The following is a 15,548-nucleotide window of genomic DNA, read 5'->3' as shown; positions in this document are numbered from 1 at the left end:
GCCGAGCCTTTGGCTTGTTTACAATTCAATGGAGGTGCCATTTGGAGCCTGGGAAGTGCAATTTCACCCTGGGAGCACTTGGGAACTGCAGCCTTCAGCATCACTTTTCCCTCCCTCCAGCCTGGGCCGGCACAGGCCACTTTGGATGCTGCACTGCTGGGATTCCCCTCGCTCGGGCGGCGCAGCCACTGCAGCAGGATGGAAGTGCCGTGGTTGTGCTGGTGCTGGAGCCCAGGACTGGGAGGAAGCACGAGGTAACTACAAGGGTTTGTCCTGTCCATGGCTCTGCTCCAGGAGGTTTCCTGGGAGCCTTGCTGAGACACGGCTGCGCCGCTGCTGTCACGTCAGTGCCAAGCAATGATGCAGTATTGGGCCCGAGGTGTGTGCAGGGACGGGCCCCAGGAGCGCTCCCATGGCCAGGGCCAGGCTGGCTCCCTGCCTGCCCTTGCTGCTCCCTCCTCCTCCTCTTAGATTCTCTACCTCCAGGGAACAGAAACGCGGGCTCCCCTCAGCTGTACTTTGGTGCAGGGCTCAGGATGGCTGGTGCGGGCTCTCCTGCAGCTCCTCTCTTCCCATGACCCCGTGCCCGAACCAGTCCATGGGAAGCTCTTTCTGAAAGAGATGAAAAGTGGTTTCTGTTATTTTGGTCACGTAAATGCTCTTTACCTGTGAAAGGTCCCAGGTCACAGCAAAGGCTCCCTCCAGCCCCGAGCAGCCGGTTCACTCTGCACTGCAGGGGAGGTGTAGTGACATCTATGAACGTTGTGCTCCTTGCTGTTGTGAGCAGCATGGGCTCCAACCAGCCAGGTGACACCCAACCAGAGCTGTCCTGAGCCCCCTGTTCCCAGCCCTGCTGTGCTCTGGTGAGGGCTCGGGGGCTTTTTGAACCCCAGTTGCCAGAAGGTTCCACCAGGTCCCCTCAGGGACCCATCTCTCACTGCTGGGGAGCCAAGTCCTTGGCACCTACCCCTCCAGCCTTCCCTGATGGCTTCTTTGGCCTCCATCGTGCCAAAGCCTAATCCACCAGGAAGCAAGGATGGGAAGAGGGAGCAGGGGATGCCTGAGCCAGCTGTGCTGTGGAGTCTGTGTCGGTTCTGATTTGAGGTCCCTCTCTAGCTTTTGGTTGATTTTTCTTTCCCCTTTTTCCGTGCTGCCCCAGTGGAGGGGCTCTGCAAGCAGTGATTTAATTTCTCTCCCTTCCCCAAAGTGTTTTCTCTGTATTCTTTGTAATTTTTAATTAATGTATGTATTCTCTGTGTCCTATTGTAAATAAATCGGCCATTGTCCTGTTGTCCTGCTCTCTGCCTTGTCCTAAACCACCTCTGGGGATTGCCTTTTCATCAGCACCCGCATGGTCTTTGACGTGTGGCTTCAGCAGCAGCAGAGCCTGCAATGAGCCTGGTTCTTTCTGTAACATTTTTCTTCCTGGTAACATTGGCTGAGCTTGAGGCCTCTCCTGGTGTGGCACATCCTGTGTGCTGCTGTGCACCTGGATCAAGCACTGTGTCTCGCTGGGCTGCTCTCGTGGGCTGCCCGTGGGACTTCAGCGACTCATCCCCCGTGTGTGAAATACTTTGATTCATGAAGTGCCAATGGGGGAGCAGCTGGACTGGGACAGCAACAGGCTGGTAGTGCTGAGCAGATGGAGGTGAGAGTAGGGGTCGGATGGGAGCCAGAGCATTCTGCAGGTGTGTTGGTGCTGTGGGAGCTGGATCTTCAGTGTTGGCTTCCGGCTTGATCCCTTTCCCAGAGCTTGTGTGTTGCTGCTGGGGCTGGGGGTGGCAGATACCTGAATGAAAGCTCAGCAATCACTGGAAGAGTCTGCAGGGGAAATGCTGCCACATGGCCGGTAACCCCCGTGAGCCCCAGTAACCACAACTTTCTGTCTACCAAACATGGCTCTCCCTGACAGGAGGTGACAGTCTCTGCTGTGTCTGTGTCCCCAGCAGGGCACTGAGTCTGGTTTTGGGTCTAATTCTTTGCTTGAAAGAAACTTAATCTCTGGATTCATGGAGGGACCTGGACTTTTGGCCTCAGGATTCTGTCTTTGCTTCAAACCAACCCTTCAGAGCACAGGAGGAGCCTCATGGCTCCATCCCCTTGTGCACACATGCACCCCCGCCCCAGCAGCTTTCCTGGCTGCACTGCAGCAGCTTCCTGCTGTGTCTTGCCCACAGTGCCACTGGCACGTGCTCGTCTCAGCCGACTCCTGATTCTCCTCATGGCTCAGGATGTATTTCCTAATGCACACTTGGAACACGCTTCCTGATGGACACAGTCCCAAGCAGAGCTGAGATGCTCTAAGTATTTTCTATGAGCAGGTAAGAGCTCACTGACCAGCCTCAGGAAATCAGTTGTGAATTGTGTATTTGGTGTTTCCAATGGGAGCAGCCTCAATAGCTCTAGACCTGCTGACAAGGTACTTACAGGTTATAAACTGCTGTGGAATGGGCACTTGGAATCCACTTCCCAGCCCGAACACTTGGCATTAGCTCCAGTGTGCTGCCTCCAGACATGCTGCTCCCTTTGCTGGCCTGGCCCTTCCCTGCACTGACCCGTTGGTGCGGTTCTGCTGTTGGAAGAGCTGGGAAAGCAAATCACACGTGCAAATAATAGCAAAATGAAATCCATTTATTCTTTGACAGACTACTGGGAGGAAAAAGCTGCCTGGCTCTAATTCAGCTACCTCTGCTAAAGAAATTCCAGTGCTGACATCTGTCAGGTACAATGCAGGCACCAAGCAAGCGAGCTGGATGTTCCGGACACAGGGGAAGGTGTATGGTGGCATTGCATAAATCTGGGACTCCTCCCTTGCAGGAAGGGATCAGTTCTCACCATTTATTACTTTACAAAAGAAAAATACTAATCCTCTCACCTGGAGACAGGCAGAAGGTTTGCATATAACTGGGAACAGTGTGGGACTCTTCACTTTGCAAAGAGAAAAGCAACAGGAGACAGGCCTGAGGTATTCAGTGGTGGTAAACAGAAGACTGGCTGAAATGCCCCATTTACCTTTTCTGTTAGAGAACAAGAAGGCACTCGTTGAACTTCAAAGGCAACGTTTTCCAGTGGAGAGAAGGAAGTACTGCATTTAACTCGGGGGATCATTGCCACAGGATATTGCTGAGGTAAATAAATCTTATATTACATTTTGATACAAAAGTAGTATTTGCAGCATTGCTGGCTAACCTAACGCACCTGCTGGATGGCCGGAGATCAGTGGATCACTAAACAGTCATTCTGGGAAGAGTTACTAAGCTAAATTCAAAATAACATTCTGGAGCAGAAGGGGAGAAGCCAAGGGGCAGTCGAGGCATGGCCAATGTCCCACTGAGGGCTCCGTGGCAGGGAGAAGGGATGTTCTCTGGGGAGGGCAGCATCAGCTTCACCTGAGGAGCTGAGAGACACAGTAGAGGTAGATTTTGCATTTTCTACATTTATAGAGAAAAATATTGACCAATTTCCTGGTTTGTGTTGCCCTACAATGGTTCCTCCACGCCGAGGTGTGAAGATTTGCACTAATACATAGTGGGATCGACCTCTGTGTGTTACCATCTGCAGGAACAGTGCCCAGGGAAATGAGAGCAGGAGATGATGCAGATGCTGAATGGCACCAGCAGTGGGGCTGGCACTTCCCAGTGTAAGTCTTGGCAGTAGGCAGGCTGTGGGAGAAAGTACGAGGAGGGGCAGGGAGCAGGGCTTTAACTTCAGGAGGCAATGCTGGGGAGGGAGAGAACAAAAAGGCTGATGGAACCAAATCCTCAGTGAGAGGGTGGCTGACTGCAGCCCAAACCCTCAGCCTTTGTTAAGAGTACTAGTGTTGGGGAGGATGCTTCAAATACACTGACAGAGCGTATGTGAAGTTGGGACTGATTTTTCCTCCTGATTCCTGGCCGTTATCACCCTGGGACTGAGGTAAATCACACCTCGAGACTGCTTCATGGATAAGCCAAAAGGGTTCTGACCTCACTGAACTGCTGTGGTAAAAAGCCCACGTAGGAACTCCTCCTCTGCTAGTCCTCTTGCGGGCCCCTGCAGCCTGTTCTCGCTGACAGTACGCAATGCCCCCAGCCCCAACCCAGCTTTGGTTTCCAGAACAGATGCACCATCTGTCTGCCTGTGGGAGAGGTTTCAAGGGCTCTACCCACACCCCATGTGAACAAGCTCAGCTGCGAGCGCTGCTCCATCCCCTCGAGACGTGGACAGCCAGAGGGACACGCGGGAAGCGGCGGTGCAGGGGCTGCAGTGGTCCAGAAGCAGAGGGTTTCCCCATGGGGGAAGAACATGAGCAGTGAAGAGAAATCAGTGCAACCTGACTTCGTCGTGTAAACAGTGTTCTAGTTCCACCAGGGATAATCCTGGTGTATTCTGGTGCCTCCTATTCTTGTAATGGCAGGAAGAGATCTGAGTTGTGTAAACAATGGCGCTGTGCTGAGTTTAACCTAAGGGCTCCGTGGAGGAGAATGAGGTGACGGCTCTGAAGTCACCGTGTAAACGGTCTCGTTGCTTAACACTGATGTGGAGTAAGCGGCGCTGGGTGGAGTAAGCTGTTAGGTGATGGGTGAGAGGTAGTGGGGAAGGTCGGCCTCTTCCCCATGGCTTCATACAGGGTGGGTATCCTGACGTCTCCTCCTCCATGTGGAGGTGCTGGCTCTTGGGCCAGAACTGCAGTGTGGGAACATGAAATGGAAGCTGGACTCTTCAGACGTTTAGCCCACGATGAAAGAGTCTCAACTCCTTCTCAGGGACAGTCCCTTCCCCAGGAGGAACACGGGCAGCTCCGGGGGCTAGGGGAAGGTCAGTGCTAAGCGCGGCTCCTGATTCACAGATTAACAATTACATCAAATGGATCCAGTCTCTGAGCTGAAATCTTCTCACTGTACAGGACTGAGACTCGCAGGGGGGTATCTCCTGTTCCAGTCTACAAGTGCTCCCTCTAGAGATCAGAAACCTCCCGTCGGAAACAGCTTTGCCAAGCTTTCACACCCCAAAGGGGAGTAAGAGTTGTGCGTTTTTAAGGCTCTCCACTGAAGGGTGACTGAAAGATCTGTTCTCCAGTGCTGTTTCCAGCTTATTGGAATGCCTGGTGGAAACGTGGCAGCGTGGTTGTGCTCAAGCTGGAGGTGAAGACAGGGGGCAGTGAATGAAGGGGCCCAAAGTTCAGCGAGGCCCCAGCTCCGGGAGATTCTTGAGGTTGGTGTTGCAAAGTGGTAAGCAGTGGCTGTGTCTCCCCCTGTGAGTAGCCCATGACCAATCCCCCTGAGGACACAGGTGGATTGCAAGGAGGAAGATTTAAGGGGAGGAAGCCGAGAAGATGAGAGAAGTCCATGTTAGCAGCACAGAGAGCCTCTGAAAGGTTCGCAGGGCTCTTGGAAAGCAAAGCCTCATCCAGAGGGGGTGGCTGAGGTGAAGAGGACTGAGGCTCACCAGATGAGAGAGACAGGCTGCCAGGGAAGTCTGACAAGAAGCTGTCCACCTCTACTTTGGGTAGTTTCTCAGGCAAATATGAGGTAGATCCAAGCTGATACTTTGGAGGAGGTTGCGGTGGGGAAGAGATGGGGGAAGACGACTCCAGAGGATAGCTCACTCCCATTGGAAGAGAGTTAGGAACCAAAGAATGGGGCATCCCTGAGCTCGGCACGGTTTGGAGATGAGTGCTGTACATGCCCACGGGCAGCATGCCTGGGAAGCTCTTACCACCTATCATGTCTCTGGATGCCACGCACAGGACGGGACTCAGCTCCTCTTTCACTGCAACAGAGGAGCTACAGCTCAGGAGGCCCAACATGTCAACTGGCTCCGTCTTAATCTTCAGCAGTTCCTGGGAGTGGCTTTTCTTCATGTGCCTGGTGAGATGATCCTTCCTGCCAAACCTCTGGGCGCAGTACTGGCACAAGAAGTCCTTCCGCCCCGTGTGCACCACCAAGTGTCTCCGCACGTCCTTGCGGGTGTAGAAGCGCCTGTCACAGTGGTCGCACGGATGCTTCTTCTCCTTGGCTCCACCAGAAGCCCGCCTCGAATGCGCCTTGAGGTGCTCCAGCAGGACCTGGGTGCTCTCGAAGGTCTGGAGGCACACCTTGCAGCTGAGGTCCCCGCTGGCCGCCGCGTGCATGGCCAGGTGCCGCCTGAAGCCCAGCTTGGTGTTGTAGTTCTTGCCGCACTCGGGGCAGTGAAGAGCCTCCTTGTTGGGGTCGTGGGTCTGGAGGTGGTTCCGGAGGTGATCCTTCCGGTGAAACATCTTCTCGCAGTACATGCACTGATGAGGCTTCTGAGCAGAGTGCGTGGCCATGTGCCTTTGGGGGGGAAAGCAGGAAAGTTCAGGCCAGTGTCTGACCCCCAAGAGAACACGCGCTGCTTCCTCAACACATTACCTTGTTCTCTACACAAATCCCAAACTGCTGGCACCCAACACTGCACAGACATAGAACACTGCAAGGAAGTTAGAGGCCCCCCCAGCACGCATCACCTCCACACACAGACACTTCAGCCACCTGCTCAGGCCCTGTTCTCCCCGCTGAGGCTGTCAAAGGGGGAAGGACAAAGGAAAACTGGGGAGTTTATGACAAGAATGCTCATCTGCTGCTGAGGCAGCCTCATGTCACCAGGAGGTACCAGACTGGTAGTGCCTGTGTCCACAGCCACTGTGGGCTGGTTTCACTTTGGTATCTTGCCCTCTCTGACACTGTGGTTCATCTAGTTTCAAGTTCCTCATGATCACACAGTTGAATTATTCTATGCTGTATTTCAGTACAGAAATGAGAACCCTACTCTTCATGCTAGAATAACAGCTGCCCCAGAAATATTCCTGCCATTAAAGGCAGAGCTTATGAAAGTGCTGTTCTTGCTTTTCGTCTTGTTTTTAATCTGTGCACTTCACTTCTGAAAACTTCACTTTCTGCTTCAATTTCCTCCTTAGTAAAACAGAAAACAGCTTGAGCTCAGGATAAAGTATTATCTGAGGTTCTCAGGAAAACACTTAAAGAAATGCCAAGTGCAGTAACGTCTGGGACTCGGCTGCTTCTCAAGGTAACCAGGGCATTCCCCCTCCTCCTCCTTCTCAGAAATTCAAGCAAAGCCCACGATGGGGGTATTTCCCCTGCTCTGGCAGAGCAGCACAGTTCAGAGAGGCACCCAGCAGTCACCTACCTATAGAGCTTGTACTTGGACGCAAAGGCTTTGCCACAGTGCAGCTGCGGGCAGTTGTACGGCCTCTGCTCGCTGTGAGGAAGCGTGTGAGCTCTCAGCTTGTCCACGGCTGTGAAGGAGGCCTCTGATATTTCACATTGGCACTTTCCCTGACTTTCCGGCTCTTCACCTCTTGGTCTGGGGACTAATTTCCAGCCTGTCTCTTCCTCCTCCTGCTTTGCATCTTGAATCCAGTTGGGAACACTGGGAAAAAATGCCGTCATGGCAGGTCTAGTAGAACATGGCCATGTCCAGCAGAACTCGAGCCTGCGGGTGTCTTGCTGTGATGTTGTCCCAGTGCAGTTGCCTGTTGGATCCCTCTGTGACCAAACTCCTTTAATAGCAAAACATCTCCACCTGAAATCACAGAAGGGCTGGTGATAAGACTCTGCCTCCTTCACCTCTGCACACAAACAGGGGTGAGCCTCCAGCAAGCACCCTAAACATGGAGATGTGTGTTCAGAGACACAGCAACTCCCATCCCCTGAAAGCCTTTGGCTCTTTTCTCCCTTAACCTGTTACCTGAATAAATGATGTTAAACCTCTTCTGAATTACATTTCTGCAGCTATTAAGAGCCAGTGTTACCTGTTACATGCATCTCCTCCTGAAATGTTGCAGATGGGTGTCTCTTTACAGCTCTAAATACCTCAACTTCCCCTCCTGTCTTTTGTGGATTGCTTCTCATTCCCTTTTTCATATTCACAAGTCTATTCTTACTCGTTCTTTATCTTTCCTTACATGGAATTTCCTTCTAGAGCTTCTCAGAGAAACCATGGTTCTCTTGTATGGGTTTTTTTCCACCCACTCTTCTACCAGCCCAATGCACTGGTGAGACCATCTCTTAGCAAGCCAATCTGACCTACCACACGTGTGTGAGCGGGGCTGGGGAAGAAAACTTGCTGTTATCAGCAACTCTGCACCTCTTTCAGGAAGGCAACAGATGCTGCTTTTCTCCAGGGTGTGATTAGTCATTCTAGTCTCACTTGTCTGCTGTGGGGCAGAGGCTGCCTCTCTGCATTACAGTTTTCTACAGTAATGAGCCGTTGCTAATGGAAGCTCAAATTGTTTCCTCTTCAACAGCACCTACCCCCTGTATCCTCTGCTGATGAAGGTCTACGTTAATCTCTCAGTAGGTTCTTCTTGAGCTGTGTTTGCCTTGTTGGTAAAGTACTGCAGTTCTAAAGGGTCCTACCAACAGTTAACCCAGTAACCTCAGAGAAGCGCTCTGCCATTGAACCTAGCTGCCCGAGAAGCTCTTCTTAAAATAGCATCAAACCCTCAAGCTCTTTCTCACTCCATGATTGCTTCAGAGGGAGGAACTTCCTGCCTGCACGGCAGCACGAGTGCCAGTTGTGGGCAGGATGTGCAACTGCGAGGGAACAAACCGCCCCGGTAGGAACCTGCACCGCTGAACGCTGTGAGGAGCTGAAACGACAATGACTGCGACTGCACCATCCCTCACAGGGCTGGGAGGGGTTCACTCAAGATGGAAACATGGGAAAGGGGGATGACTCTGAGAAAAAGCATCACTATGAGGTTTGGAAATACCCATTCAGGACAGAATTGGGTACAACCCCGTGTGATGGGATGGGACTCCTGCCCCTGGGGTGCAAGAGTGTCGTGGCTCAAAGCAGTCTTCTTCTGTAGGCGTCTACAACTGTGAATGTCACCTGTGTACAAGATGTGTGTTGGAAGAGATAACTGTTCTCTACCTCCTGCTTCAGAGCTGCACACACATTCCAGGAGCCTCTGATGCCTTCACCAGGTAGTTGCTGCTTCTCCTCTGAAAGAGCCCAGCCATCTGTGCCAGCTTCGAAGCTACCTGGAAGAAAAGAGAGTTTTGCTGTCTTGAGTAGTGAGATGCACAAGCCAACGCCTTCAGAGCACAAACCCAAACACAAGTGAGTTCAGATATGGTAATCTCTAACATTTTTGTAAAGTTTTATCATCTTCCCTCTAAAATTGTAAGGGTGTAGCAACAAAAACCACTTTCTCTACCCATTTAAGATCCTTTCGAAGTCTAAATGCACGTCCTAGGACACCCTGACAGCTCCAGAATTAGAAAAACAAGGTGAAGGTCTTGCATCCTGTCAGTGGCATAGAGTAGCTGTGGAAGGTTAACAATGTAATTCACACTTGGCTGGAAATCTCTCTGCCTGAGCTGCATAGTCACATTTGTAAGAAACTCGACTTGTTTTCTTAGTAACCTTTCCCCACAGAATGTTTCCAATGTGCTCCTGTTCACTGGAACTCTGTAGCCACCAGAGAGGCACAATCACCCCCAAGTGTTCAAAGAACATCTTGTACCTCAGGAGGCTGCTACCAGCAAACAATTCAATCCACCTCAATTTATCTGCATTCCCAGTGGTTGCCCGCTTACATGAAATGTTTCATTACCACAGTCGTCAGGGCTGTGCAAACTGCAGCTACAAGAGCTTGTATAAGCTGCTGGATTGTATGAGATTTCCAGCCACTTGTCGTTGCACAGAAAGCAATGAGGTGACTGTGCTGGTACTTGGTACAGGAAAGCTCTCAGGTTCCAAAGCAAGTCCCTGGCACTGAGTCCTGCTTTGGCAGCTTGTCCCGCAGTGTGGGTGAATGATAGAGCACTTCTGCACAGCTCCTGCCCCTCAGAGTCACTCCGGTGACACAGAGCAGCATTCCACAGCTGTGGGGAAAACCTGGTGACCCAGGCTGGAACCAGAGCAGGGGACTGCCAGGTTAAAAATAACCAGGGGGAAAACTACAAAGGAGCCTGGATGAGTTCCTGAGGAAAGCGGGAACGGCAGCAGCGGGAGCAGGGACACGGCCTGACAGGGATCCTATCCAGCCCCGGCATCACGGAGCTGTGGTTTCCCTGTCCTAAAGGGATCTCCTGTGCCTGACTTGGATTTGTCTGCCCCAGCTTCTACCTGCTGTGTCCTGTGGTCCCTTTGCTAGGAGCTGCTCCACTGCTGTCGCTTTTCTTCCTGCAGGGACAGTCTTGGCCCGGGGACTCCTGTGTCCCCTCAGCCCTCACTCCTGCTTCTGCTCCGCATGGGCCCCACTGTTCTCCAGCTGCATGACCGTGGCTGAAGGAACCCACCCAGCTGAAAAGTTACTTCTTCTTCAGTTTTTCCTCCCCCAGGCAGGCCAGGGCCCCCTCAGGTTTGTTAGGCTTATTTTAAGTTGTTCAAGCAGAAGGTACCAGTTCCACGGCAGGGAGCAGAGCTTCAGACCCTGTCTCACCTCCACCCCAGCTTCTGCAGTGATCCCAGCTGTGGGCAGCACAGGCTCCCTCATTCCTTACAGACATTAAACACTGGCCGGTGACCACAGCACCTTCAGCCGCTGCAGCAGCAGCCCTTGGAGCAGGTCTTTCAAAGCATCATTAACAAAACCAACCCCACTTTCCTGTAGGGAATTCTGACCGAGTCCAGGCCTGACCCATGACATCAAGGCTCTGCTTCCACACCTCAGGGTCACCTGGTGGCTTTTCTGCATCTTCTGTCATTTTCCAATATGATTTCTTTCAATTATAAGGGAGGGAAGTGGACACCAGACCCAGACACACAGCACCAGCCTGGCCAATCCACACCTGATGGCAAACCCACTCTGCCACCACTCTGCACTTCTCGCAATGACCCTTTTATTACAGTTTCCCTACAGGCACAAACACTGACTCACCCGTTGTTACCATTCCCTGATTTTCCCTACTAACCCCATTATTGACCTGTTGAGCTGCTCGAGCCCCGGTATCAGTTTCCACCACTCGATCACGTATAGGGAAAACTCTGTGTAAAACCTGCGTTTACTTGCACGGCCCCGGTACCTTCCCCACCGGTGTAACCGGCCGCAGCGGCCCCGCGGGGTCACTTCGGCACCTGGCCGCGCTCCGCGCTCACCCCCCGCTTCCCTGACACGGCAGCAGCCCCGAGCCCTTCCCGCAGCCCGGGCAGCGCCGCACACACCGGCACGGCTCGGGGCGGTTCATGGCCGCTACAGAACCCGCTTTTCCCACCCGCTAAGCCCCGAAAGGCGCCAGCACAGAGCGCGGCGGTGCCGGGTGCCCCGGGAGCGCAACGGGAGCTCCCTCCGCCCCGGTGCCCCCCCCCTCCTCCCGTTACCATGGCGCAGCCCTGAGGGGAGGGAGGGGAGAGGCGGGCCCGGCCTACGCCCCCCGCCGCCTCCTCCTCCTCCCCCTCCCCGCAGGCCGCCCTCTCCCTGCGGGGTCCCCGCCGCCGCGGGCCGGGGCCCCCGTGACGCCGCCCCCCGCACGCCCCCCCCCCCCGCACTCACCCCGTTCCCCCGGGCCCCGCCAGGCGCGGCTCCGGCCCAGGCCCCGGCGGCCCCATTGTGCGGGGCATTGTGGGAGTGACGTCGCCCTCCCGCTTCCGCCTCGATGGCGGCCGCGGCGCGCTAGAGGGGCCGTTCCGGCGGGCCCCGGGGCATGCCGGGACGGGGCCGCCCCTCGCTGGCCTCCGCCGAGCAGCCATGGCGGCGCTGCCGGTCGCTCTCCTCCTCATCTTCCTCCTCCTCCCGGCGGTGATGGCGGCGGCGGGAGGCGGCGCGGCGCCCGCATGGGACGAGGCCGGTTACCTGCTCTACTGTCCCTGCATGGGTGAGGCCCTCCCGCCGCGGCGGGCCCGGTGGATCCCCCCCCGGTGAGCCCCGGGGGAGTCCCCGCTCAGCGCCGCTCTCGCCCCTCTTTGCAGGCCGGTTCGGGAACCAGGCCGAGCACTTCCTCGGAGCCCTCGCCTTCGCCCGCGCCCTCAACCGGACCCTGGCCGTGCCGCCGTGGATCGAGTACCGCCACCACCGGCCGCCCTACACCAACGTGAGCCCCGCGGGGAGGCGGCTGCGGCGGTATCGCGGGCGGGAGGGAGGAGGGTCCCCAGCGCCGTCCCGTGAGTGATGGGGGCCGTGTCTCTGCAGCTGCACGTTCCCTATGCAAAGCTGTTCCGGCTGGAGCCGCTGCGCCGGTACCACCGCGTCGTGGCCCTGGAGCAGTTCATGGCGGAGCTGGCCCCCGCGCACTGGCCGCCGGGCAGGCGGGTGGCCTATTGCTTCGAGGCGGCGGCGCAGCGGAGCGCGGACAAAGCCACCTGTCCCATGAAGGTGAGCACCTCCCGCGGGCCCGGCAGCCGCTGGGCTCCAGGGAAGGGCTGCCCCAGCCGGGCTGCCTCATCCGGGGCATTGTTGGCTCGGGAATTGAGGCGTTATTCCCCCAGACCTGTGCTGCATTCCTTGGCTGAGCCGTCCTGCTTTGCTTGGCTGCATAAGTAGGTTTTATCACCTCAGACTTGACTGTGGCTGTAAGAGCAGAACTGCTGCTTAGCCCCTCCTCTCTGCCTGTTTCCCATCTGTGGTCCAGCCCAGATGTTTTTAAAGCAACTTTAAAACACAAGCTCGGGAGCTGAGGTGGTCTCACTTTTTTGAGCAGCTTTTGCATTAATTCTTGGTTAAGTTTCTTTAAGCTCTTCAAGTCCTTCCTGTGGAGCTGGTCCGTGACAAACTGCTGCGTTCCTCCCGTGCCAGAACAGCTCCTCAGCTTGGTGCTCTTCCAGGCTCTGCTGAACAAACACTTGTCTTCCCCTTGCAGGACGGGAACCCGTTTGGCCCCTTCTGGGATCAGTTTCAAGTGGATTTCGATAAGTCTGAGCTCTTCAAGGGAATTTCCTTCAGTCCTGCATACAAGGACCACTGGATCCAAAGGTAGTGAGAGAGAGGGTGGAAGAGTGCTCACAAGCACCTCAGGAAAACAGTTATGCTCATCATGGCAAAAAGCCTTTGGCGGAGAGTCTAAAGTGATTAGTGATATGATTAAATATCTTCATGCCTTTTCCAGTACATATTCCCATGGCATGCTCTTCTGTGGGCAGTGCTATCAGTAAGTTTAGGTGGAATAGCTCTGGGCTGGGGTGAAAACATAAGCTGAGCACTATGAGCTGTGTGAGAGTCTGCGTGTCAAAGATGAGGCCTGAGGTTAACTGTAGGACCTGTTTCCTTCAGTGGTATGTTCAGATGGCAAACCAGTTCAAATGGATCTACATTTGGAGCAGGAGGTGCTGCATGTTCCAGGGGTTCATAGTTCCTGTCCAACCATGACAGTAATTGTGCTAGGGATGCACGCAGGGTTGTGTCATGGTGCAGACCACCTGTTTGGGTTTTTTTCCTTAGGTTTCCCCCCTCTGAGCACCCTGTACTCGCCCTACCTGGAGCTCCAGCCCAGTTCCCAGTCTTGGAGGAGCACCGGCTGCTCCACAAGTACATGGTGTGGTCTGATGAGATGGTGAAGAAAGGAGACTCCTACATTCAGTCCCTGCTTCTCCGGCCCTACGTGGGAATTCACCTGAGGATCGGCTCGGACTGGGTACGGATCCTGTGCTGCTGTGACCACTGGGAACGCCCTGTGGGAAGAGCTGCCTGAGGAGGATGTGCTGTGGGAGCCCCAGCCTGAGCCCTGCCGTGTTAATGCTCTGTGCATTAGCAATGCCATTGGGATTCCCCCTTCCAGTGGGCTGTAACGCTGCTGTTGGAGCTGGGGATGCAGCTTCCTCACATTTGCCATTCAAACATGGTGTTTTCTCCTCTTCCCACAGAAAAATGCTTGCAATATGCTGAAGGATGGGACGGCCGGGCCCCACTTCATGGCTTCCCCACAGTGTGTGGGCTACGACCGGAGCACTGCAGCACCTCTCACCATGGACATGTGCCTGCCCGACCTCACGGAGATCAAGCGTGCCCTCAAGCTCTGGGTGAAGAAGACAGAAGCTAAATCTGTTTACATCGCTACTGATTCAGAGCCCTACACAAGAGAAATAGAGCAGTTCTTCCAGGGAAAGGTGAGTCTGAACCCCCACAGCCGGAGGGCTTTAATAAACCCACCCTTGGATCCTGGCCCATCACTGCTGTGGACAGCAGGCAGGGGGTTGTGTGATGTGTTATTCCCAGGCACATACTGACATCTCAGAGTGAATTTTGTTCATAGCAAGAAAAATTAGACTGTGGAACTTCCTTTCCTAGAGGTTGAAGAGCATTGTCCTGCATGTAGGAAATTTCTCCTTGTAAAAGACTTTGGTTAAATAAACCAAAGTGATTTTCAGAAATTTTTTGATATTTATCCATTCATAAATGAATTCTAGGTCAACTTAAGAGAGAATCCACTCTGTTGTTTCTTCCCATTACTAATATCATGCCAAGGTGTTTTGGTTGTAATCATAGCTGACTGGAGTCCTCTGTGTTCCCCCTTTCTCTGCAGGTGAAGGTTGTGAGCTTGCAGCCAGAGGTGCCTCAGGTTGATTTGTACATTCTTGGCCAGTCCGATCACTTCATCGGGAACTGCGTCTCCTCCTTTACAGCTTTTGTGAAAAGGGAGCGAGATGTGCATGGAAAACCCTCCTCGTTCTTTGGCATGGATCACCCACCGAGGTTACGGGATGAGTTCTGACTGCAACTGGAACGGGCTCCGTGGTTCTCATGGCGCTGAGCTCGGTGCCTTGCCTGGGTGCTGCTGGTGCTCTCCTGCATGCAGGGCACGCTGCAGGGCTGCTGCACCCTCTGCTCCTCCTCACAGTTGCTTCCAGACTGTTCTGTCTGGCTTCTCCTGGATTTCCAGTGTGAGAGCAGACAGAAAAGGGATTTTAAATTGCATAGTTTGTAGGAAACTATCAGTTTGATGTAGTTTTTATGATGTAGTTATAGAGCAATCTGTCCTTGCTCTTCAGGGCTCACCAGCACTCGTGGTGAAGCAGCTGCTCGGGTTGCTGCTGCTCCAGTATTTTATTCCGTTAATTTTTCCTGGAGATGTTGTGAAGCTCCTCTCCAAACCAGACCAGAACTTCTTTTTAACTGCAGAGTATTGCCAGGCACATCCCAGTCCCTGGTAAGTGGGCACAGGACAAAGCTTACAACTGGAGATGAGCTCTGGGTTTTACCAAGGACTGTGGTGGCCTCAGCAGCCCCGTGTCACTGCAGTGCCTCTGTTTCCATTCCCCTGTCATAGGGGACTTCACACCCATGCGTGGTGGTGCTGGAGGCACTGCAGAGAGAGAAGTGTGTTTTGACATGGCAGCTGCTCAGCCCACCTCTGTATTGAACTGGGGAGAAGGTGTTGGCAGAGACCTGGCTGGGAGAGCTTCCATAGCCAGCTGAGTGTTAGAGGTCCCATAGCTGTTGTCAGGTGGAGATCCGTGGTCAGAGTGAAGCTGGTTTTGAGCTGGGACTTGTAGAGTAGCTGTAGCGGGGTTGGTGAAGGTTGTACCTTGGTCTGTGGTAATGGTTTGTGTTCTTGGTTTTGTACTTTGTGAAGTAGCCCCCCCTGACACAGAGCCCTGCCTGAAAGGGCTGTGGGCAGCGTTCACCGATGGTGAATCCCTCGGTT

General features: G+C 54.0%; 2 protein-coding genes across 2 annotated transcripts; one reads left to right on the top strand and one right to left on the bottom strand.

Annotated features, from left to right (window-relative positions):
• Positions 1–4,055: 4,055 nt before the first annotated feature.
• Positions 4,056–11,602, bottom strand: PLAGL2 (PLAG1 like zinc finger 2). The gene is made up of 4 exons (XM_062623859.1): positions 11,465–11,602; positions 8,899–9,008; positions 7,147–7,542; positions 4,056–6,293 (listed from the first exon to the last, which is right to left on the bottom strand). Exons 3-4 carry the CDS (start codon positions 7,407–7,409, stop codon positions 5,072–5,074), a joined length of 1,485 nt encoding a protein of 494 aa, XP_062479843.1. The 5' UTR covers positions 7,410–7,542; positions 8,899–9,008; positions 11,465–11,602; the 3' UTR covers positions 4,056–5,071.
• Positions 11,551–14,964, top strand: POFUT1 (protein O-fucosyltransferase 1). Its single transcript, XM_062623860.1, has 7 exons — positions 11,551–11,786; positions 11,881–12,002; positions 12,101–12,283; positions 12,768–12,880; positions 13,346–13,538; positions 13,768–14,010; positions 14,427–14,964. Exons 1-7 carry the CDS (start codon positions 11,660–11,662, stop codon positions 14,613–14,615), a joined length of 1,170 nt encoding a protein of 389 aa, XP_062479844.1. The 5' UTR covers positions 11,551–11,659; the 3' UTR covers positions 14,616–14,964.
• Positions 14,965–15,548: the final 584 nt, after the last annotated feature.

The sequence above is a fragment of the Pezoporus occidentalis genome, unplaced genomic scaffold (assembly GCF_034315485.1).
Source record: "Pezoporus occidentalis ecotype Australia unplaced genomic scaffold, CSIRO_AGI_Poc_V1 ctg259, whole genome shotgun sequence".
NCBI lineage: Eukaryota > Metazoa > Chordata > Aves > Psittaciformes > Psittacidae > Pezoporus > Pezoporus occidentalis.
The sequence above is the reverse complement of the archived record's forward strand: the minus strand, read 5'-3'. Positions and strand labels throughout refer to the sequence as shown.

What these genes read in the sequence shown, in the direction of transcription:
- POFUT1 (XM_062623860.1), top strand. Translation starts at nt 11,660, where the DNA reads ATGGCGGCGCTGCCGGTCGCTCTCCTCCTCATCTTCCTCCTCCTCCCG. An exon ending in AAGGACCACTGGATCCAAAG is followed by an intron (nt 12,881 to 13,345) that starts GTAGTGAGAGAG and finishes TTTTTTCCTTAG; the next exon opens with GTTTCCCCCCTCTGAGCACC. An exon ending in TGAGGATCGGCTCGGACTGG is followed by an intron (nt 13,539 to 13,767) that starts GTACGGATCCTG and finishes CTCTTCCCACAG; the next exon opens with AAAAATGCTTGCAATATGCT.
- PLAGL2 (XM_062623859.1), bottom strand. Translation starts at nt 7,409, where the DNA reads ATGACGGCATTTTTTCCCAGTGTTCCCAACTGGATTCAAGATGCAAAG. An exon ending in TCCAAGTACAAGCTCTATAG is followed by an intron (nt 6,294 to 7,146) that starts GTAGGTGACTGC and finishes TCCCCCCCAAAG; the next exon opens with GCACATGGCCACGCACTCTG.